The 22,110-nt window shown below is 35.7% G+C and overlaps 7 protein-coding genes across 12 annotated transcripts in view; 2 read left to right on the forward strand and 5 right to left on the reverse strand.

Annotated features, from left to right (window-relative positions):
* Nucleotides 1-641: 641 nt before the first annotated feature.
* LOC108363040 (uncharacterized) lies at nt 642-2,138 on the forward strand. Its single transcript, XM_017616256.1, has 4 exons — nt 642-825; nt 881-1,593; nt 1,815-2,013; nt 2,065-2,138. The coding sequence occupies exons 1-4, from the start codon at nt 642-644 to the stop codon at nt 2,136-2,138; spliced, it is 1,170 nt and encodes a 389-aa protein (XP_017471745.1).
* Nucleotides 2,139-3,397: 1,259 nt separating this feature from the next.
* Gr47b (Gustatory receptor 47b) lies at nt 3,398-5,068 on the reverse strand. Its single transcript, XM_017616257.1, has 3 exons — nt 4,115-5,068; nt 3,889-4,050; nt 3,398-3,526 (listed from the first exon to the last, which is right to left on the reverse strand). The coding sequence occupies exons 1-3, from the start codon at nt 5,066-5,068 to the stop codon at nt 3,398-3,400; spliced, it is 1,245 nt and encodes a 414-aa protein (XP_017471746.1).
* Nucleotides 5,069-6,242: 1,174 nt separating this feature from the next.
* On the reverse strand, nt 6,243-7,254 carry LOC108363047 (probable N-acetyltransferase san). Its single transcript, XM_017616263.1, has 3 exons — nt 7,197-7,254; nt 6,792-7,115; nt 6,243-6,729 (listed from the first exon to the last, which is right to left on the reverse strand). Exons 1-3 carry the CDS (start codon nt 7,202-7,204, stop codon nt 6,501-6,503), a joined length of 561 nt encoding a protein of 186 aa, XP_017471752.1. The 5' UTR covers nt 7,205-7,254; the 3' UTR covers nt 6,243-6,500.
* An 806-nt stretch (nt 7,255-8,060) lies between these two features.
* LOC108363048 (probable N-acetyltransferase san) lies at nt 8,061-9,102 on the reverse strand. The gene is made up of 3 exons (XM_017616264.1): nt 8,914-9,102; nt 8,509-8,832; nt 8,061-8,446 (listed from the first exon to the last, which is right to left on the reverse strand). The coding sequence occupies exons 1-3, from the start codon at nt 8,919-8,921 to the stop codon at nt 8,218-8,220; spliced, it is 561 nt and encodes a 186-aa protein (XP_017471753.1). The 5' UTR covers nt 8,922-9,102; the 3' UTR covers nt 8,061-8,217.
* A 569-nt stretch (nt 9,103-9,671) lies between these two features.
* LOC108363049 (probable N-acetyltransferase san) lies at nt 9,672-10,811 on the reverse strand. The gene is made up of 3 exons (XM_017616265.1): nt 10,609-10,811; nt 10,204-10,527; nt 9,672-10,141 (listed from the first exon to the last, which is right to left on the reverse strand). The coding sequence occupies exons 1-3, from the start codon at nt 10,614-10,616 to the stop codon at nt 9,913-9,915; spliced, it is 561 nt and encodes a 186-aa protein (XP_017471754.1). The 5' UTR covers nt 10,617-10,811; the 3' UTR covers nt 9,672-9,912.
* A 1,823-nt stretch (nt 10,812-12,634) lies between these two features.
* Nucleotides 12,635-15,534, forward strand: eIF2Bdelta (eukaryotic translation initiation factor 2B subunit delta). Of its 6 annotated transcripts, none has more exons than XM_017616247.1 (8): nt 12,635-12,764; nt 12,904-12,986; nt 13,174-13,384; nt 13,445-13,980; nt 14,037-14,441; nt 14,501-14,680; nt 14,761-14,888; nt 14,953-15,534. In XM_017616247.1, the coding sequence occupies exons 2-8, from the start codon at nt 12,963-12,965 to the stop codon at nt 15,509-15,511; spliced, it is 2,043 nt and encodes a 680-aa protein (XP_017471736.1). In that variant the 5' UTR covers nt 12,635-12,764; nt 12,904-12,962; the 3' UTR covers nt 15,512-15,534. The 6 variants fall into 6 exon arrangements, with proteins under 6 accessions (XP_017471736.1, XP_017471735.1, XP_017471739.1 ...); XM_017616246.1 differs by having other exon boundaries at nt 12,949-12,986; XM_017616250.1 differs by having other exon boundaries at nt 12,949-12,986; nt 13,174-13,375.
* A 2,041-nt stretch (nt 15,535-17,575) lies between these two features.
* Mtmr6 (Myotubularin related protein 6) overlaps nt 17,576-22,110 on the reverse strand; it is a 30,791-nt gene continuing 26,256 nt past the window's right edge. The window contains 1 exon segment of the mRNA XM_017616253.1: nt 17,576-18,038. Within this exon segment, the coding sequence (XP_017471742.1) occupies nt 17,901-18,038 (138 nt within the window). The 3' untranslated portion in view covers nt 17,576-17,900.

Here is a 22,110-nt window from a genome sequence, read left to right on the forward strand (position 1 = left end):
AGGAGGAAATTCGAGCTTCGAAAAAGCTGTTTCGACACTTTTTTGAGAGCTCAACTCTGCCATTTAATATAAAAAATAGGAGGAAAGGGAGAAGAGAGTAAACTCCCGGGGAGTTTGTGCTCAGAATCGGCCTAAATATGTTGTGTGTTTTGAAGTTGAGGGCTAATGTATCACGCAGTTCAGAAGACACATTACGATCACTGATTTTTTTAGCAGCGGTTGCTCACAACTTTTCCAATTAATTAATGTTTTGGAACAAGTGTAGAATATCTATATTTCTCTACTTTGAACATCAAAAACACCAGTATGGCAGTTATAGGTATTCTACATTTACCCTGGGATTCAGTAATTCAGTCTCATCTCAAGACACTAAATTTGAGATTAGCAATTAGTGACTATTTTTGTGACTTGAGATGATTTAGCTATTCAGTAGGAGAGAGTCACAAAAAGTTCAAAAACATTACTTGGCAACACTACTATTTTTGCGAAATTTTACCGTTTCTCTTGGCTGTCATTTCAAATTGACTCAAGTTTTGGAAATGCGTAATTTTTCGTTCTAAAAGAGAACTTTTTAGTTTTTTATTGAAAAGACAACAAAATATATAAGATACCGATTGAACACAAATTAAACTTTGTAAACAATGTCGTATAGCACACAAAGGTCGGCCTTCGACAGCCATTTTCAAAACATTGCAAATGCGATTTCAGCGGAGAAATCCAGCAGTTTTTTGGTAAAAGATTTTGAATTAATACGCGTTTATCTAATGGAAATATTACGAAATGATCCAATAATTGGTCCCTTGCTCGTGAGCTTAAGGTATAAAGGTAAGTAGTTAACTACATCCTACATTTAAATCTTGCACTTAATTGCAATTTTCAGCTAGCGCTTTCGATTGTTCAATAATATTGGATTTTTCGAAGTTCATGCCTCTTGGTGTAATACGTACGAAGTATCCATCATTTATCAAGATTGCGCAACGCGGACGCTGCAGCGTATTTGGCACGCAGGATTTGCCATTCTTCAGCAGCGGCGAGTACGTTGCTGGCGGTATTGTAACCAATATTGTGAAAGGATTAATAGCGCAGGGCTTAGATTTGTGTGGCTATTTTGTACGTGGACATATGGGCGATATTTACGAATTGGAATTGATCGAGGAAACGAGAAACTTAGATTACAGAGTAAACTTAGATTGTAATAATGAATGGCAAAGTAACTATATTTTGCTTAGTGCTTCCACTGAAGGAATAACCATAAAAATTCGTTTTCGAGTTTTATTAAAATTTTGTGCCCCCGACAAACCCAACGATTTGACGCCATACCCGATGCATAATTTAAAGCTAGTTTGGTTAGCGTCAGCAGATGTACGTTATTTGGAATACTTTTCACTGTGCGCACCAATGAGTGAATCTCAATTAGCAGCATCTCCGAAACATTTGATGGCAATGCGATTATTATACTCATTAATAGAGCACAACAAGTTGTACACGTTGAGGAAAACTCATGTGGAATCTATTTGCTATGAAATAATTTATACAAAGATACAAAAAAGACCTCAGCAATCTAAGGAAACAGAGATTGATATTATTATTGCTGTAAGTATTTCAAATCTATGTATGTACATATTTTTCGCTCTGATTAGACTAAAACAAACTTTATATAAAACGGATTTCTATCATTTGTATAGTTAGGTAATTGATAAGGTCTCATAACATCCGTAATATTTTAAAGGTTAAAAATACTTTGATTGATTGTTGTCCATCATCTCAAAACATGATAAATTGCATGTATTTTGATTATCTAACCTTATATTTAGATTATTCGACGCATAATAGAGTATTTCGACAAGAACCGATATCCATTTTATTGGAATACTAAGGAAGATCTGTTGTTACTTATAAAAACTCATGCCGCCAAAATGTTTACTCGTAATCGCTTGCGTGAAATATTGGATCAAATACGCAGCATGCGGCAGAACGACGAAATATCTTATGAAGAAGTTGCATGTCTTTTCGGTAATATTTTTTTAAAATGACATTATCATTTTTAATGAAAAATATTTTCAGGTGTACAGCTAAATACAGATGTATACAATGTGGACGATTTTGGAATTTATCGACACTTTAATAAACCTACGTAAAGTAGTATTTACTATTAATATTTTATTATTTGATAATATTAGGTTTTCGTTTGCTTTAATACTTTATGGCGTAGCGTTTAGTAAAATAACATAATCTTACAATGCAATTTGCTTTATCGTAATATGAAATATATATTCGTTTATGTATGCTGCTTGAAATTACTAATAATTTATCTACGATTTGCCATAAATGAACTCAACATCTTTTATCATGCCGTGATTCTTCATACGATTGGTAATGCTATTCTGCTGCAACTGCAACTGTATTAAAATAAGAACGCTGCTGAGAATACTTTTAACGATCTGTTGAGAAAAAGTATAAGAGTTTGAATAATATCCTTAAAATTCTACAACAATATTTGGTATAAAAACAATCAGGGTACTCATCTAAATGCGTATATGCCTCGTAACTGTATAAACCTCGTAAACTTACTTAATTTTGTATGGAAAACTGGGTTATTTACGAGGTTTACACATTTTCGAAGCATCTACGCATTTAGATGAATACCCTGAATATTTTTTACATATGTTCATATCTATGGGTTTTAAAATAATCATTNTGCTGCAACTGCAACTGTATTAAAATAAGAACGCTGCTGAGAATACTTTTAACGATCTGTTGAGAAAAAGTATAAGAGTTTGAATAATATCCTTAAAATTCTACAACAATATTTGGTATAAAAACAATCAGGGTACTCATCTAAATGCGTATATGCCTCGTAACTGTATAAACCTCGTAAACTTACTTAATTTTGTATGGAAAACTGGGTTATTTACGAGGTTTACACATTTTCGAAGCATCTACGCATTTAGATGAATACCCTGAATATTTTTTACATATGTTCATATCTATGGTTTTTAAAATAATCATTCTACAGGCGNGAAATATTGGATCAAATACGCAGCATGCGGCAGAACGACGAAATATCTTATGAAGAAGTTGCATGTCTTTTCGGTAATATTTTTTTAAAATGACATTATCATTTTTAATGAAAAATATTTTCAGGTGTACAGCTAAATACAGATGTATACAATGTGGACGATTTTGGAATTTATCGACACTTTAATAAACCTACGTAAAGTAGTATTTACTATTAATATTTTATTATTTGATAATATTAGGTTTTCGTTTGCTTTAAATTAATACTTTATGGCGTAGCGTTTAGTAAAATAACATAATCTTACAATGCAATTTGCTTTATCGTAATATGAAATATATATTCGTTTATGTATGCTGCTTGAAATTACTAATAATTTATCTACGATTTGCCATAAATGAACTCAACATCTTTTATCATGCCGTGATTCTTCATACGATTGGTAATGCTATTCTGCTGCAACTGCAACTGTATTAAAATAAGAACGCTGCTGAGAATACTTTTAACGATCTGTTGAGAAAAAGTATAAGAGTTTGAATAATATCTTTAAAATTCTACAACAATAGTTGATATAAAAACAATCAGGGTACTCATCTAAATGCGTATATGCCTCGTAACTGTATAAACCTCGTAAACTTACTTAATTTTGTATGGAAAACTGGGTTATTTACGAGGTTTACACATTTTCGAAGCATCTACGCATTTAGATGAATACCCTGAATATTTTTTNCTATTTTGTCTTTCATACGCTGAGGTTCCAATTTTTTTATTTTCAATTCAAAACTCCAATAAACCTTTTCCACAGATATAAACGTAAGCCAAATAATATTTAGTATAGGGCTAGTACATTTGTTAACACGACGATAACATACCAAATACAATATTGTAAGATTGCAATACGTCGCCTTTCCAACCAATAGTGAGTAAGTATTTTGCATTTGCCAATGAATGAATGTCTCTAAATTATTTTTAATTGCCTTGGATCGTCTAAAATAAATTTCGCACATTTTAACTTCATGAATGCAGTTTGTTTGCTGCAATCAAAAAATTAGCTAGTTACTTTTAATGCTAACATTATGGCTCACCAAAATTACTCACTTCTTTATTTGTCACGTATCCATATACTGCATAGATTGTTACCTTATAAATTCGCGGCAGCATAAAAAGAAATATAACTACATATTCTTTCAAGCGTGTATTTGGTTCCGTTGCTTTTTGGCACATTAGAAACGTAAGATTTGTTAAAACAACGAAATCATGAAACAAATCGATACCACCTACAACGCCAAACACATCGTTAATTTGTAGAATTAGCTGAATATAGCTTTTGCAATAGTCAATTAGGCGCGCAAGTCGAAATTGAAATTCAGCCTGTCTTCTAACATCACCTCCAGACGTGTCCTGTTGTTTCAGTAGGCGTTGTATAAGGCGATAACGGATGCGTTGTAAGTCCATCATTCCTATATTCAAAAAAATTATACAACTTGGAGCCGCTGTACAGGTCGCATGGCTAAAAGCAAGCACAAATGTTGTCGCATAGTCACAATTGCAGTTTGATAATTTGTATACATAAATAAATGCAATCATATAGAAGTAAACGATAACACAAATTGTAAACGTTGTAAACTTTCGCTCTGTCTTGTAGTAGTTCCAGTTAATGTTAGGAAAATCGTTCTCCATTCGGTTATCCAGGTCTTGGAAACTTTTCGTTAGCTGCAGATGCTTATATTTCTTCCTTTCCATCGTTGCACTGGATACTGTGAAGGCAATGGCGCTGATGAAACACTCCATGATGAGTACAAATTTTCGAACTGGAGATAGATGGCCAAACATGGCTTTGGAACATTCATTGCTTGAAATCTTCATTGTCACACTCCATATAAAACCCAATAATATAACTATCCGTATGAAATGTGTGTAGGCAATGTTGAATCTCGTTAATTGAAGAGCGCTCCGGGCAGGTTGAAAACATAGACAACCGGCATAGTATAAAATAATATAAATCCATTTAAAACAAAGAGAAATATTTTGGATGTTTCTTGATTTAGACATTTTTTTGTTTGTACGTATTTTCATGTTTTAGATGTATACCAATTCAGTTGAGACAACCAAACTATTTGTATAGAGATACTCAAGGGAAAAAATAGTTTGGTTTGAATTGTGTGTGTCATGTGAAGTTATAGATATGAATGAATGTATTTAATTATAATTCAATTAGATCAAAGATATCAGAGGTATTTACCGTAAATAGGTATCACAGAATGATGGCATTCACGAATGGTATACCTCTTAACCCAGCAAACATTTAGGCTAGACAACGATTAGAAAAACACCCTCATTGCGAGAGTCGTGTCGAATGCAAGTCGTTTTTCGAGAGTCGAATCGTATGGAAAATTTCACGTCATTGCCTAAAATTTCCACTCGACTAGTGTATTAAAACGGAACAAACTTGGCAGCACTGTATAGTTTTCGACAAATTTCGTCGTTTACTTTTTTCAGCACGACAGTAAACAATGCCAATGTTGTCGAGTCTTACAATTTAGCCTAATTTACGACTTACGCAATGAGGCTGAAATATTTGAACTCGAATGTAGAAGGCTAGAAGATGATTAGAGAAACCGTCGAGAATCAATGCATTCTTAAACAAGTAATTTTTAAGCAAAGAACAAAACCGACTTAAATTCTCCTATAAAAAAAATATATATATATATATTTCATGATCCAATGATCGGATCTAAACCAGATTAGAATGAGGCACTACCAGGGACTTAGTTCTCGATATCGGGGAGAGGTTAAATATCGGATCGAAATTCTAACGTTGAATTCTAATCATTCTCTAATCGAATTCTAACATAGTTCTTTAAACTGATTTCCGATTTGAAAATCATACAAGAGAACTACATTAGAATCATGATTAGAATTGTGATGCAAAATCAAGTGTTTCTCTTGTTACGAGACTGCTATTGTTGCTATTACAAGAATTGTGAATAAATGTACGATTCTAGTTGGAAGCTCCTTTCAGTTTCCAATTAGAAATTAAAAATTCACAATATCGTTATTTGGGACTTTTGCTTTACATGTGACGATATTAGTAACGATTACACCCTTCGCCAGCCCCTCCCCAACAATACGATTACAAAAATTTTTGCGCGGCCCATATGCTCCTGCAGCGACACATAGCTGCATATAAACTAAACATTAAACGTACACACGCATACATACATCATGTAGATATTGGTTTTATTTTTATTTTCGTATTGATTTTAATATAACTAAAACTGCTTATACGGTGTTCGCATGAGGCGATTTTACAGGCAACTTTTAGTTGAAAGCAACAATCGCCTGGTGTGAACGGCCTTCCAATGAAGTTGGGGTGCAGCCAACTTTTGATTCAACTAATCTAAAATTGCCTGGAAAATCGTCTCATGCGAACACCGTATTACAAACAGTATTGGCGAACATAGATAGTACATCCTTTAATTGTTTATGCTTTCTTTTCCTTTTTATCCAAATGCCCATTAGTGTGTACAGGATTGTGGTTATGATTACTATTCCCACCGCTGGCATGACTATTTGTGTTCCGTAGCGTTTTTTGCAAAACATACGCGTCCGCAGGTTCAATGCGTTTGTAATAGTGTTCCTTGGTCTCAACAATTTCGAAACCAAATTTCTTGTAAAACGCTATAGCACCCTCATTATTTATTTGCACGTGCCTGCCAACAGAAATTAATGAATTATTAGTATCTTACGAATTGATCAAATTGGTAACGCTTACAGGAAGATGCTATCAAAGTTGCCATCTTTTTCTGCATAGTTGAGAATATGTTGGAACATTACAGTACCAATTCCAAGGCGTCGATACGAAGATAAACATCCTAAAGTCATAATGTAGAGACGCCTTTGATTTTCCGAAGTGTCAATGCGACAGCACACTGCGCCCACTACGATATCATTGTAGTACACCAGCTTTGCCAATTCACCAGCTTCCAGGACATCAATGTAAAACTTTTCGTTGTACGATACAGGGAAAACAACGGTATTGAGCTTCTTCAATTGCTTGATATTGTGTGGCGTTACATCGCCCAATTCGATATTCGATCTGTATATATATGAGAAGGAAAGATGTTGAGATGATTCGTTTTTAGGTTAAATTTCAATAATGCTTCACAGCCATACAAACCTCGTCATTTGAATATAAGGGTTCTGGTTTCCGAATTGATACTATTATTCACTTAAAGNTTGTCGAGTCTTACAATTTAGCCTAATTTACGACTTACGCAATGAGGCTGAAAGATTTGAACTCGAATGTAGAAGGCTAGAAGATGATTAGAGAAACCGTTGAGAATCAATGCATTCTTAAACAAGTAATTTTTAAGCAAAGAACAAAACCGACTTAAATTCTCCTATAAAAAAAATATATATATATATATTTCATGATCCAATGATCGGATCTAAACCAGATTAGAATGAGGCACTACCAGGGACTTAGTTCTCGATATCGGGGAGAGGTTAAATATCGGATCGAAATTCTAACGTTGAATTCTAATCATTCTCTAATCGAATTCTAACATAGTTCTTTAAACTGATTTCCGATTTGAAAATCATACAAGAGAACTACATTAGAATCATGATTAGAATTGTGATGCAAAATCAAGTGTTTCTCTTGTTACGAGACTGCTATTGTTGCTATTACAAGAATTGTGAATAAATGTACGATTCTAGTTGGAAGCTCCTTTCAGTTTCCAATTAGAAATTAAAAATTCACAATATCGTTATTTGGGACTTTTGCTTTACATGTGACGATATTAGTAACGATTACACCCTTCGCCAGCCCCTCCCCAACAATACGATTACAAAAATTTTTGCGCGGCCCATATGCTCCTGCAGCGACACATAGCTGCATATAAACTAAACATTAAACGTACACACGCATACATACATCATGTAGATATTGGTTTTATTTTTATTTTCGTATTGATTTTAATATAACTAAAACTGCTTATACGGTGTTCGCATGAGGCGATTTTACAGGCAACTTTTAGTTGAAAGCAACAATCGCCTGGTGTGAACGGCCTTCCAAGGAAGTTGGGGTGCAGCCAACTTTTGATTCAACTAATCTAAAATTGCCTGGAAAATCGTCTCATGCGAACACCGTATTACAAACAGTATTGACGAACATAGATAGTACATCCTTTAATTGTTTATGCTTTCTTTTCCTTTTTATCCAAATGCCCATTAGTGTGTACAGGATTGTGGTTATGATTACTATTCCCACCGCTGGCATGACTATTTGTGTTCCGTAGCGTTTTTTGCAAAACATACGCGTCCGCAGGTTCAATGCGTTTGTAATAGTGTTCCTTGGTCTCAACAATTTCGAAACCAAATTTCTTGTAAAACGCTATAGCACCCTCATTATTTATTTGCACGTGCCTGCCAACAGAAATTAATGAATTATTAGTATCTTACGAATTGATCAAATTGGTAACGCTTACAGGAAGATGCTATCAAAGTTGCCATCTTTTTCTGCATAGTTGAGAATATGTTGGAACATTACAGTACCAATTCCAAGGCGTCGATACGAAGATAAACATCCTAAAGTCATAATGTAGAGACGCCTTTGATTTTCCGAAGTGTCAATGCGACAGCACACTGCGCCCACTACGATATCATTGTAGTACACCAGCTTTGCCAATTCACCAGCTTCCAGGACATCAATGTAAAACTTTTCGTTGTACGATACAGGGAAAACAACGGTATTGAGCTTCTTCAATTGCTTGATATTGTGTGGCGTTACATCGCCCAATTCGATATTCGATCTGTATATATATGAGAAGGAAAGATGTTGAGATGATTCGTTTTTAGGTTAAATTTCAATAATGCTTCACAGCCATACAAACCTCGTCATTTGAATATAAGGGTTCTGGTTTCCGAATTGATACTATTATTCACTTAAAGAATATGTGTTTTCAGATATATGATAGAAAATTAGCCAAAATATACAATAAATCCGAAACTCCAGAATTTAGCAAGTTGGAAGGCGCTAGGCGGCGAATTGCATATTCAACTGACAACTGCGAACAGATGGCTNTATATATATATTTCATGATCCAATGATCGGATCTAAACCAGATTAGAATGAGGCACTACCAGGGACTTAGTTCTCGATATCGGGGAGAGGTTAAATATCGGATCGAAATTCTAACCTTGAATTCTAATCATTCTCTAATCGAATTCTAACATAGTTCTTTAAACTGATTTCCGATTTGAAAATCATACAAGAGAACTACATTAGAATCATGATTAGAATTGTGATGCAAAATCAAGTGTTTCTCTTGTTACGAGACTGCTATTGTTGCTATTACAAGAATTGTGAATAAATGTACGATTCTANTGCCAGTGTTGGTAATAAAATAAAATTAAAATTATAATGCAGTTTGTGTGCCAATGTAGGTAGGATTTTTTGGTTCATAACCGAATCCGGTACAGCAGTTTCGGTACCAGTGTNAACGATTACACCCTTCGCCAGCCCCTCCCCATCAATACGATTACAAAAATTTTTGCGCGGCCCATATGCTCCTGCAGCGACACATAGCTGCATATAAACTAAACATTAAACGTACACACGCATACATACATCATGTAGATATTGGTTTTATTTTTATTTTCGTATTGATTTTAATATAACTAAAACTGCTTATACGGTGTTCGCATGAGGCGATTTTACAGGCAACTTTTAGTTGAAAGCAACAATCGCCTGGTGTGAACGGCCTTCCAATGAAGTTGGGGTGCAGCCAACTTTTGATTCAACTAATCTAAAATTGCCTGGAAAATCGTCTCATGCGAACACCGTATTACAAACAGTATTGGCGAACATAGATAGTACATCCTTTAATTGTTTATGCTTTCTTTTCCTTTTTATCCAAATGCCCATTAGTGTGTACAGGATTGTGGTTATGATTACTATTCCCACCGCTGGCATGACTATTTGTGTTCCGTAGCGTTTTTTGCAAAACATACGCGTCCGCAGGTTCAATGCGTTTGTAATAGTGTTCCTTGGTCTCAACAATTTCGAAACCGAATTTCTTGTAAAACGCTATAGCACCCTCATTATTTATTTGCACGTGCCTGCCAACAGAAATTAATGAATTATTAGTATCTTACGAATTGATCAAATTGGTAACGCTTACAGGAAGATGCTATCAAAGTTGCCATCTTTTTCTGCATAGTTGAGAATATGTTGGAACATTACAGTACCAATTCCAAGGCGTCGATACGAAGATAAACATCCTAAAGTCATAATGTAGAGACGCCTTTGATTTTCCGAAGTGTCAATGCGACAGCACACTGCGCCCACTACGATATCATTGTAGTACACCAGCTTTGCCAATTCACCAGCTTCCAGGACATCAATGTAAAACTTTTCGTTGTACGATACAGGGAAAACAACGGTATTGAGCTTCTTCAATTGCTTGATATTGTGTGGCGTTACATCGCCCAATTCGATATTCGATCTGTATATATATGAGAAGGAAAGATGTTGAGATGATTCGTTTTTAGGTTAAATTTCAATAATGCTTCACAGCCATACAAACCTCGTCATTTGAATATAAGGGTTCTGGTTTCCGAATTGATACTATTATTCACTTAAAGAATATGTGTTTTCAGATATATGATAGAAAATTAGCCAAAATATACAATAAATCCGAAACTCCAGAATTTAGCAAGTTGGAAGGCGCTAGGCGGCGAATTGCATATTCAACTGACAACTGCGAACAGATGGCTGCCAGTGTTGGTAATAAAATAAAATTAAAATTATAATGCAGTTTGTGTGTCAATGTAGGTAGTATTTTTTGGTTCATAACCGAATCCGGTACAGCAGTTTCGGTACCAGTGAGAATTTAAAATCGCAAAAAAATCCCAATATAATATCCCAATTGTAACTGTAACAGGCTAACCTAATATTCGCGGCTTGCGTTTTGGTACGCAACATAAATTTGGCAGAACATAAATTGGAAATTGAGTTAGCTTCATACGCACCCCGTTCAATTTCGGTTGATCTCATACAAGTTGCATGTGCATGAGAAATTTTTGACANAATCAAAATGTCACGCAGAACATAAATTGGAAATTGAGTTAGCTTCATACGCACCCCGTTCAATTTCGGTTGATCTCATACAAGTTGCATGTGCATGAGAAATTTTTGACAATAAATTGGCGGCGTGCGTGAATATTAGGTAAGCCTGTAAGTCGCCATTTCGCTTGAAAACTGAAAAAACCAAGAGACTAACCCCCTTATTCTAGAACCCGATTTTTCGTAATTCGTAATTCGTAGCTACGGTACGAAAAACGAAAAATCCACATGCTGCAACCCTTGCGGAAACTTGTGCAGCATTGCCAGCTATCAGTTGTTTTTCGAAGATAGCTGAATGAAGGAAAACAAGCTTTGACACTATTTGCAGTCAAACAACTGTCAAAATTAGGCTAACATAGAAAATAAGCTAATTTCGTTTTATTTAACCAAAATTTAGCTATTTGCTTGTGATGGTTGAATACCTGAACCAATTGGAACATATCTGGCCGGTTGAGAAGCAGCCATTTGTAATAACAATTGAGAAAAAAGTGTGTGACGTTTGTAATTTTGAAGTTTGCTATTTCTGTTTTGTTTCTTTCTTTATGTGTATTTTGTCGGTGGTTTATTTCAGTGATTTTTAAGTGATTTTTTGCGCAAATGTAATTAATATGAAGTGCGCGGTGATTGGATGCAAAAACACGCACAAAAATAATAAATTGGTTAGCACGAACATGTGCACAACATTGCTTGCATTTTTTCTTTATGCTTCGTCTTCATATTCTTTGTTTACTTTTCACAGAAAATAACGTGGCGCCGAAATTACAAACGTCAGCCAGAAAATAACTTTTCTCTTGTTTCATGTTGTCAGATCTTGTGTAGTTGGATCATAGGTTGAATAAAACATGCCTAAAATAATTTTTATAATTTGCTACTAAATCGTTAACCGCTTTATAAAAAATCGGTGTAACCTTTAAAAAGAGAAATTTAAAGAATAGTGTTTACAGAGTATTTGCAAACATTTACTGCAAAAGTCAAGAAACGTCAAGCGCGAAAAGCCTGAACGACTTCGAAATAGGGATGTCAGTGGCAAAAATACATCGATGTTTTTCTTTGATTCGATGCATCGAAATGTACATCGATATTTTTCGATGCATCGAAGGGCGTACATCGATGCATCGATTTGCATAGGATTTTTCAGATAATGTTTCACAACAAAATATGTTATTAGCAAAATTGTAGAAAATTTTAAATAAATTACTGCAACTGAGCTAATTATGTTTCTAACGGAACTTCTTGCAGCCATTTTAATTTTTTGGCCAAAGTCACTTCTTCTTTTTGAACAATTGAATAACTGGAATGATGGTTCGATGTAACGTAGATGTCAGTTTTCAAAAAACATCGATACATCGATGCATCGATGCATCGACTATTTATACATCGAATGGAAAATTTTCGATGCATCGAAGCAAAACATCGATATTTTCGATGCATCGATGTTTTTCCGACATCCCTACTTCGAAAGCAGAGAACGTTAAACATCTGTTTCGCAGTTCTAATTTGACATTTGCAAACGAAATTAATTTCCGCTGCTGTCGCGAGCAAATTTAACAATTTATAGGTAAATAAAGATATTTGATGTTAAAATAACTATTTCCATACATTGTAGAAAAGTGCAAGGTAATTATTCCGAGTATACTTCAAAGTCACGGTGCCACCGCGGTTGATTTTTTCTATCCTTATTTGTCGCTTTGTAAATGCATGCATCAATTGTATTGGAATCTATGATATATTTCTCAATGAAAATGTGAAATTAAAGAATTCTTTACATACATTCTATATCTTTTGCACTGCTTGGACGCAGGGTGGAATTAAAAAATGTCTGGTATTCAGGAGAATAAGGTACATTTATACAATTCTCGCTAATAAATATATAACTCCCGGGTTTCTTGCACCGCTTCGTTTCGGTTATATTTCCTTTTTTCATATGATTTATGTATTGCAAATTTAATGCAATGCATCCCCCATTCAAATACCACTACAACATCAGTATGTTCTATAAACATTTTTATTTGAGTCGCTTTTTTAGGAGCAGCTATCAAAGACAAAATCAAAGTCTGAAGGAAGCATTGCCGGCCAAAAGAAAAAACGTGCGGGACCGCGTCAGCGCAAACGTAATAAAATCAATAAATCTCTGGCATTAGGATCCGAGGCTACGTTCGAGTTGCCACAAAGTGACGGCATTGAGGCAGTCGAGCCTGACGTAATAGGGCCAAGTAATTTTTCTACTAGTAAATATAGTAATATTCATACCACACCCACTCAATTCATTAAAATCTAAATCTAACATACATATGTAGATAACACTAAGGTGGCAGTTGAACAAAGTTCCTCCGATTGTATTTTAAAAGAGAAATCAGAAACCAAACACACGCAAGTAAATATTACAGGATTTAAAAAGCAATTAGTAGAAGAAACAACTATGTCCTCCAACCCCACTTCAGTAAATTCCGCACCCGGAAAAACGCGCGAAGAAATAATCGCAGAACGCGAGGCGAAAAAGCTGGCTAAACAGACAAAAAAAGCAAAACCATTAAGTACTGGTCCACAGGCAACAACTCTAATCGCGCCAGTTGCAAGCAAGTCAATTGCACTTGCTGTTGGTGGCCAGAAAACCCCACCTGACAACAGCCTTTCGAATATCGCTGTCACTAATACGCCCGCTGCTGGTATTGACAAAACTCGTGAGCAAATCAAAGCTGAACGTGAGGCGAAGAAAAAAGCAAAACAGGTCCTAAAGGAGGCTAAAGCCACAGGCGTGCCAGAAATTACAGCACAATTAGAAGCCACTAAGATTACCACAAAATTAGATTCAACAACTGCACAGGAAGACAAGGTTTTAATATGATTACATTATATGTTTTAAAATATACTCACTAACCGATATTTTAGAAAAAGCCAACTTTAAGCAAAGCCGAAAGGCGCGCTTTGCAAGAGGCTCAACGTGCGGCCAAAGCACAAAAAAATGTCACTGCACAAAAAAAGCCTGGTACTTCCAACAATGCTAAGGACATCCCCAAGGCGTCACCATCCAACACCCCAGTAAAAGCGGCGTCTACTATTCCTGCTAGTACTTCGCCAACAAAAAACAGTAGTCCCTTGACAAAGTCTTTACGCTTAAACGATTGCAAAGTGCGTCTTTTCAATCATTTGGAGAAGGCACGACAAGATGTGAGCTTATTTTTGAACAATCCACACATACACCCTAGTATCGCCCGCCTGGGAGAACAGTATGCCAAACGCACAATTGTGGGTTCAAATGCGAGATGCATTGCTTTTCTTAATGCATTGAAAATGGTAAATTTTTAGGCTTGATGACAAACACCACAAATTTTATCTAATATAGAAATTTCTAGGTTATTAGAGATTTCGAGACACCTCCAAAAAAAGAATTTACACGCGGCTTGGAGACAACAATAACAAATAGTGTAGAACACTTGCAGAAATGCCGTCCGCTTGCAGTATCCGTAAGCAACGCATATAAGCATATTAAGCATGTGCTGACACAGTTGCCAACTGATCAGCCGGAAACAGATGTAGGTTGCTAACAATTCCACATATGTATGCATATAACTATACAAATATGTATTACTCTCGTGTTTTTGATATGTTATAGTTAAAAGAGAATTTGTGCCGCTTTATCGACACCTATATTGAAAACCAGATCGGAAAAGCGGCCGAGGCCATCAGCTACTCTGTACAAGAGAAAATCTCAAATGGGGATGTTATACTGACATTTGGCTGGTAAATTAGAACGATTACTTAGAATAGCATTGAATATGCAAGTGTAACCTTTATCGATTTTCAGCTCATCCTTGATAACGTATATCTTTGAGGAAGCACAACGCAGGCGTGTCGACTTTCGTGTAATCGTAGTAGACTCACGTCCCTTCTGTGAGGGTCAAGAGCTGTTGCGCCGTTTAACTGTCAAAGAAATACCATGCACTTATGTACTCATCAACGCTATAAGTTTTGTTATGCCCGAAGCGACAAAGGTACTACTAGGGGCACATGCATTACTTGCCAATGGTTATGTTATGGCACGTACCGGTACAGCACAAGTTGCACTTGTGGCACACTCGTTCAATGTGCCTGTGTTGGTTTGTTGCGAAACGCACAAATTTAGTGAACGCTCACAAACCGATGCAATCGTCTATAATGAATTGGGCAATCCGGATGATTTAATTCGCAGCGAAAAGTGTAGTTTGGCAAATTGGCAGTCGAAAGGGAAAATGTCGCCATTGAATTTGATGTATGATATTACACCTTCCGAGCTAGTAACAGCGGTTGTGACTGAAGTTTCCATACTGCCCTGCACTAGTGTGCCGGTGATATTGCGTATAAAACCAACTGAAATTGGCTATTAGCAGCAGGAATTCAGGATGTGCTGAAAAAAAAAATTGCAAAGCGGTCAATGGGTTTATTTTATTACCACTTTCTAGCGCTGTGTTAATTATTTGCATAAAATTAACTTGTAATAAAATTACTTACTCTGTTAAAGAGAAAAAAAATACTAAATAATTCTGTTTGTATTATGGGCGTTTTAGCATTTATATTATATATTTCTTTCATGTTTAATTTCCAATATTTCATTCTACTGAATAATTTGATTAAAATCTACATACATACATATTTATTCGTCTAATAGCCAGTCAATAACGACAGATTGAATTGCACTCTTGAAATGAATGTGAAGCTTGTGCAGTTTAAGAAATTTTAACAATGTTAATTGAAAAACTAAAAATTATGTGCCATGCGGATTAATACTAACACAATTTAAAAATACACGCTCCGGATAACTGACAGTGCAGTAAAACGTACCACTACCATTTGCATGATAAGCAGTAAAATTGTGCAGATTTGTTTGGTTACACAAATGATGATGAGTTCTTAACCGGCGGTAAATTCATACCGTTTTTGCATTGACATTTAAAAGTAAAAAGTAATTTTTAGCAAAAAGTAAACCGACTTCAACTCACATATAAAAGAAAAAAAAAATATATATATATCTCATGATCCACTGATCCAGATTAGTATGGGACCACCTCTGAGACACTACCTTTCCGATGCAAAAAGAATTATCGAAATCGGTTGACGTGGTCCAAAGTTATGCAGTAACATACATAAAAAAAAAATAAAAAAATAAAAAAAAAATATTCCGACGAACTTATAACCTCCTCCTTTTTGGAAGTCGGTTAAAAAGAAACCCGTTAAGAAGCGTGAAAATTCGTTTCTCATTCAATTTTGATTAAGCTGACTTTTATGATGATAGTGCAAGTTGTTTCATAAAATCTCTCACCCGTTAAGAACATCTAATGCTTATCATCTTTATTCACCTTCTATCACAAAGTTGACGCTTAAATTTGAAATCGTTTTGGAAGACATACAAAAATTCACCAATTCATAACTAAAATTACAAACTTAGAAATAACAAAGTCCAAACGCTTTAAACTTGTGGGTCGCTAGCCACGCCACTGAAACTAAAATGTATACTATGAATAGCAACTATAGTAAAGTTCTATAGAGTTGAAGGTAATAGAATTTTGAGGTACCAGCATGCAAAACTTAAGCTGCAGAAACAGTTGCAGAAAAAAAAAACATTTTTTCATAGAACTCAACATCATAAACTAAGGCAACAACTTATATATTCGTGACATATGCTTTAATGTATTTGTATATGTATATTATTTATGTATTAATATTGGAGTTGGAGAGCACTTGGGTTCTTAGGTCTAGGTACAGTAAACTTTATATTGGAAAATGAGCGTTTTTTCGGCCTCTTTACCGAGTGGCATTTCGATAGTACATTGGTATACATGAACGTCAAACAGAGCATTTTTATTTTGCAATTCGTTTATTTAATAAATTCATATATCGAGCCCTAACCGCCAAAATAACGTAAGCGACATTTTTTTCAAAATTTTATTTTTGATGCGGAAATGTACCTAGATGCTCTAGAATATTTCTGCATCAAAAAGAAAATTTTGAAAAAAATGTTGCCGTCGTTTTTTTATCGGTAAGGGCTCCATATGTACTTACATATATATTTTTTAGTTTTTTTAGATAGCTTTTAAATACTCTAGAAATGCAATAAATTTTAATTTTTCGTAAATACATCAACTTTTTGTGATTATAACGGTTACCTAGTATGTAAGCATGTTTTTTCATTAAACTGAATTTTAATTTTGCTAAATCAGCTTGCACTTTCACGCCACGAACATAACAAACGAGATGCTTAAAGAACATCGCACATACACTCCCATACTAAGCTAAACATAACAGCAGTCTTGACTAAGTATGCACTCAAGGAATTCTTTTTTGTCTCTTCACTGCTCGTTCTTGCAGTCACTCACTGAGTTGAGTATTCACGGACTAGTTTTTTGTAGGACCCTAAAGCAAGCCNTTATCGGTAAGGGCTCCATATGTACTTACATATATATTTTTTAGTTTTTTTAGATAGCTTTTAAATACTCTAGAAATGCAATAAATTTTAATTTTTCGTAAATACATCAACTTTTTGTGATTATAACGGTTACCTAGTATGTAAGCATGTTTTTTCATTAAACTGAATTTTAATTTTGCTAAATCAGCTTGCACTTTCACGCCACGAACATAACAAACGAGATGCTTAAAGAACATCGCACATACACTCCCATACTAAGCTAAACACAACAGCAGTCTTGACTAAGTATGCACTCAAGGAATTCTTTTGTCTCTTCACTGCTCGTTCTTGCAGTCACTCACTGAGTTGAGTATTCACGGACTAGTTTTTTGTAGGACCCTAAAGCAAGCACGACACACTGGTACTGGCTTGCCACTATCCTGGCCAGGCAAAGGAATACTCTTATCGATACAGCGTTCGCAAAAGATATCGCCACACTTCCAGCAATGTGTCTGAGAAATATATAAAAANAATAGCATTGACAACCTTTCCTCTGGAAAAGCCCAATACCTGTGTTACTTTCGCTACTGTCTTACATTTTTGGAAGCACTCCCATATGATCTTCCTTTCGGAAGGATTAGAGCTCCTGTTCTTACCCATTTTAGAAATTTTTAAATCGATTGCTAAGGATATAACACGAAATACGAAAATAAATCAGTGGAGGTTTGATATTTTAGCAAATTTATGGCAATTAAGTAAGATGACTTAATTATGTGAGCACTTACGTTTTAACTTTCGGTGAAACAAATGCACTTTTACCATAAATAGAGATGAAAAATAGAACTTATTCCTCTCCGTATTTTTTGACACACTACGCAGTTACTTTATGAAAAAAATATAAACCGTTATGTCAAGAGTTGCTATGTTATTTCGATTATTGCAATTTTACTACTGGATAACTTAATTATATGAGCACAAGTGTATATAGATATCTTCGGTGTTAGAAAAAACCTACAAGTTTCTGTTAATAAGTAGCGTAAATAGTGTACAGTTTCGGATGAATCAAAAGTATCGATGAAAGNATGTGTCTGAGAAATATATAAAAATTATTTTTGATTAAAATATATGTTATGCAAATAAAAAATTATACATTTATATCTTCGGTGTTAGAAAAAACCTACAAGTTTCTGTTAATAAGTAGCGTAAATAGTGTACAGTTTCGGATGAATCAAAAGTATCGATGAAATGATGATAAAACTGCATTGGCCGTGGAATTTAGTCATCATGGGGCAACCACGAGATTCATCCTCTTCAAATACCACACCCATATTAGAAAACCACCAGGGACGGTTTTACGGAATATGCCGACCGCAAGTTTAACGCTCTGCCACCACTATTGGCCGGAGCCAACGAGATTGTTATGATTTGTCGCCGGGCAGGCCTCGCAAAAGTGGGTGAACCGATCCAAAAGACTAGCTAGAAAAATAAAACAGGGGGTTCCACAGGTTGGTGTCCTTTCCCCACTACTGTTTAACTTTTACATTTCAAAGCTCCCTCAACCACCAGAGGGAGTCTCGATTGTCTCCAGGGTTCGGATTAGCCTCATTTTAGCCCCTTGCTCGCTCGTTAGTTTGCTCCGAGCTTGCGCAACTCACGAGCAACAAGCGAGGCTGTTTGCAAACGAGCACTCGTTAAGTACGAGCGCACGCGCTGAGCAGCCAGCGAGCGAGTAAGCAAACGAGGGCCTCATTAGCTCTGCCCTCGCGAGGGCGTCGTTGCGAGCGAGGCACTCATTTGCAGCAGCAGACGAGCGAGGCTAGTAAACGAGCGAGGCAAATGAGGCGAGCAAACGAGCGAGGCAAATGAGGCAAGCAGATTAGGCAGGCAAACGGGTTGTTTGGTCAGCAAAAATGTATGGGATAAAAATTGCATTAACTAAGAATTTCGAGTAAAGGATTGTACGCACACATGCAGATATGTATATACATACATATATACAAATATGTATGTATTTATTTATGATATTCTCATGCACAGAAGAATAGATGCGTGCTATTTTGACCAGTTTTGTCTACTAGGTAGGCACATATGTACATATGTGCATTAGACTGCATCACCAAAAAAAGTTGCGGTTTTTCCGCCGGGATTACAAAAGTTATTAAATTTTGAGACGTTCACCAAAATATTTAGGAAAAATATTAAAATTTAAGTGAGCTGGACCGATTTGAAAATACCTCCAAAAATGGAGTTTTTTATGAATAAAAATAGTTTCGTAAAGAACTTTTTGAAAAAAGTCCCCTCAGATGACAAAACAGATTAAGCTTAAAAAATCTGCATACAAATATTTAAAAATCTTTTCAACGGAATCGTACGAATGAGATTTTTGATGCTGTTTTTTTTACTTTTTTCAAAGATTGATTTACGAAAAACTTGAATAACTGGGCCAAAACTATTCTGATTTAGATTTATGGGATCTCAATGACTCTTAAATGACGTTCGTTCATCCTACCTTTCTCTTTCATCCTTTGAATGAGTCTAAATCAGAAGAGTTGAGGCTCAGTTATTCAAGTTTTTCTTATACCAATCTTTGAAAAAAGTTAAAAAACAGCATCAAAAATCTCATCATAACGATTCCGTTCAAATTTTTTTTTAATTCTTTTAAAATATTTTTCTGCAAATTTTTTAAGATTAAGCCGTTTTGTCATTTCAGGGGATTATTTCAAAAAAAATCTTTAAGAAACTATTTTGATTCATAAAAAACTCCATTTTGGAGGTATTTTCAAATCGGTCCAGCTCACTTAAATCTTAATATTTTTTCGAAATATTTTGGTGGACGTCTTAAAATATAATAGATTTTATAATACCAATGGAAAAATAGTATCGATTTTTTTTTGTATGGGGAGTGATGCAGTCTAATGTGCATACATATCTAGGTAGGTATAATTTTTTTAATGTTCAATAATTTCTTATAAAATTTCAACTTATACACTTAGGTCTCTTTTTATGCGGTTCTTTTTTATGCGGATTTGAATTTATGCGGTTTTTCAAACACTTTTTTCGCTGTAGCGATTTTGCTTTTTTGAGAGCTTATATTACCTTTTTTCAATGTGTAAGGGGCAATGCTTCTGATAAATAATTTGTCTTTGTATTCTTACATACAAGTAATCACTAAGTAATTCGGCTAAGTAACTATGTTACATATGTATAAATGAGAATATAATATTTATATGAGTAGGACATTAGCATTTTCAAATGAATATTCCTGGTTTAGTTCCCATACATATGTATGTATGTAGAAAATACCAACTACTATTTGGAGTGTGAAACAGTATTTGATAATTAAGGCTGGTCCACATAGAACTTTCGCGTTGACTTTGTAGTTGGCGTTGGTTTGACAGAACGCACGTTAAAAATATGCGTTCTACAATGAAGCTTGGCAGAGACTACTTTGGCCACTAAATTAATATATTAACGAGAGATAAATTAATATGCCATATCAATAATTGCATGAAAAATTATATTTCTTGCCCTCATTTCATTGAAAGGATAAAACATTTCATATAATTTTATTTATTTATTTGCAACAGCTGGCGAGCGATGCAGCGATCTTTCTGCTTTGTGTTGGCCTTAGCGTTGCCAAATTTTGGCTATGTGGACGGCTGCTTTGAAATTCAACGTATGTGAACCGGCCTCTATTCTTTGTACATATGTACATACAATTATTAACATACTTTCTTGCATAATTTGTTTACTACATTCCCATATTTTTAAGCACAAAAATGCATGTGTTGTATAGTACACTCGGAGCGCTCGCTCGTCGCTCACTCGTCTTACCTAGCAGAGCGAGTATGCAGACAGCTACTCGCCTCGCACTGCGAGTGAGGCAACCACAACAGCCTCGCTCGTTTAATAGGAGCGCGATCTAACAAGCAGCGCTCGCTCGTTTGCCGAGCAAGCCAAACTTCTCGTGCCTCGCCTCATTGCTGCTAGGAGTACGAGCTGTGAGCGCCTCGTTGTGTGCGAGGCATTGAGTAGGAGTTTGCTCGCTCGCTCGCTCGAACTCCGAGTTTTTGCCCACCCTGATTGTCTCTTACGCCGACGATTGCTCGATCATGGCGACTGGGAATGGAATTGATTACCTGTGTTCGAAAGTAAACGAATATCTCTCTGAACTTTCGCGCTTCTTCACTGCAAAGTGTCTAGCCCTCTCCCCTACGAAATCCTCTGCGACCCTGTTCACAACCTGGACGAAGGAGGTCAGGCTACCGCTAGGAATTCACGTCGATGACACACCAATTCCGATGGTGAANCTACTGTTTAACTTTTACATTTCAAAGCTCCCTCAACCACCAGAGGGAGTCTCGATTGTCTCTTACGCCGACGATTGCTCGATCATGGCGACTGGGAATGGAATTGATTACCTGTGTTCGAAAGTAAACGAATATCTCTCTGAACTTTCGCGCTTCTTCACTGCAAAGTGTCTAGCCCTCTCCCCTACGAAATCCTCTGCGACCCTGTTCACAACCTGGACGAAGGAGGTCAGGCTACCGCTAGGAATTCACGTCGATGACACACCAATTCCGA

Source organism: Rhagoletis zephyria, unplaced genomic scaffold (assembly GCF_001687245.7).
Source record: "Rhagoletis zephyria isolate East Lansing unplaced genomic scaffold, Rhagoletis_zephyria_1.1 Rzeph_scaffold_01172, whole genome shotgun sequence".
NCBI lineage: Eukaryota > Metazoa > Arthropoda > Insecta > Diptera > Tephritidae > Rhagoletis > Rhagoletis zephyria.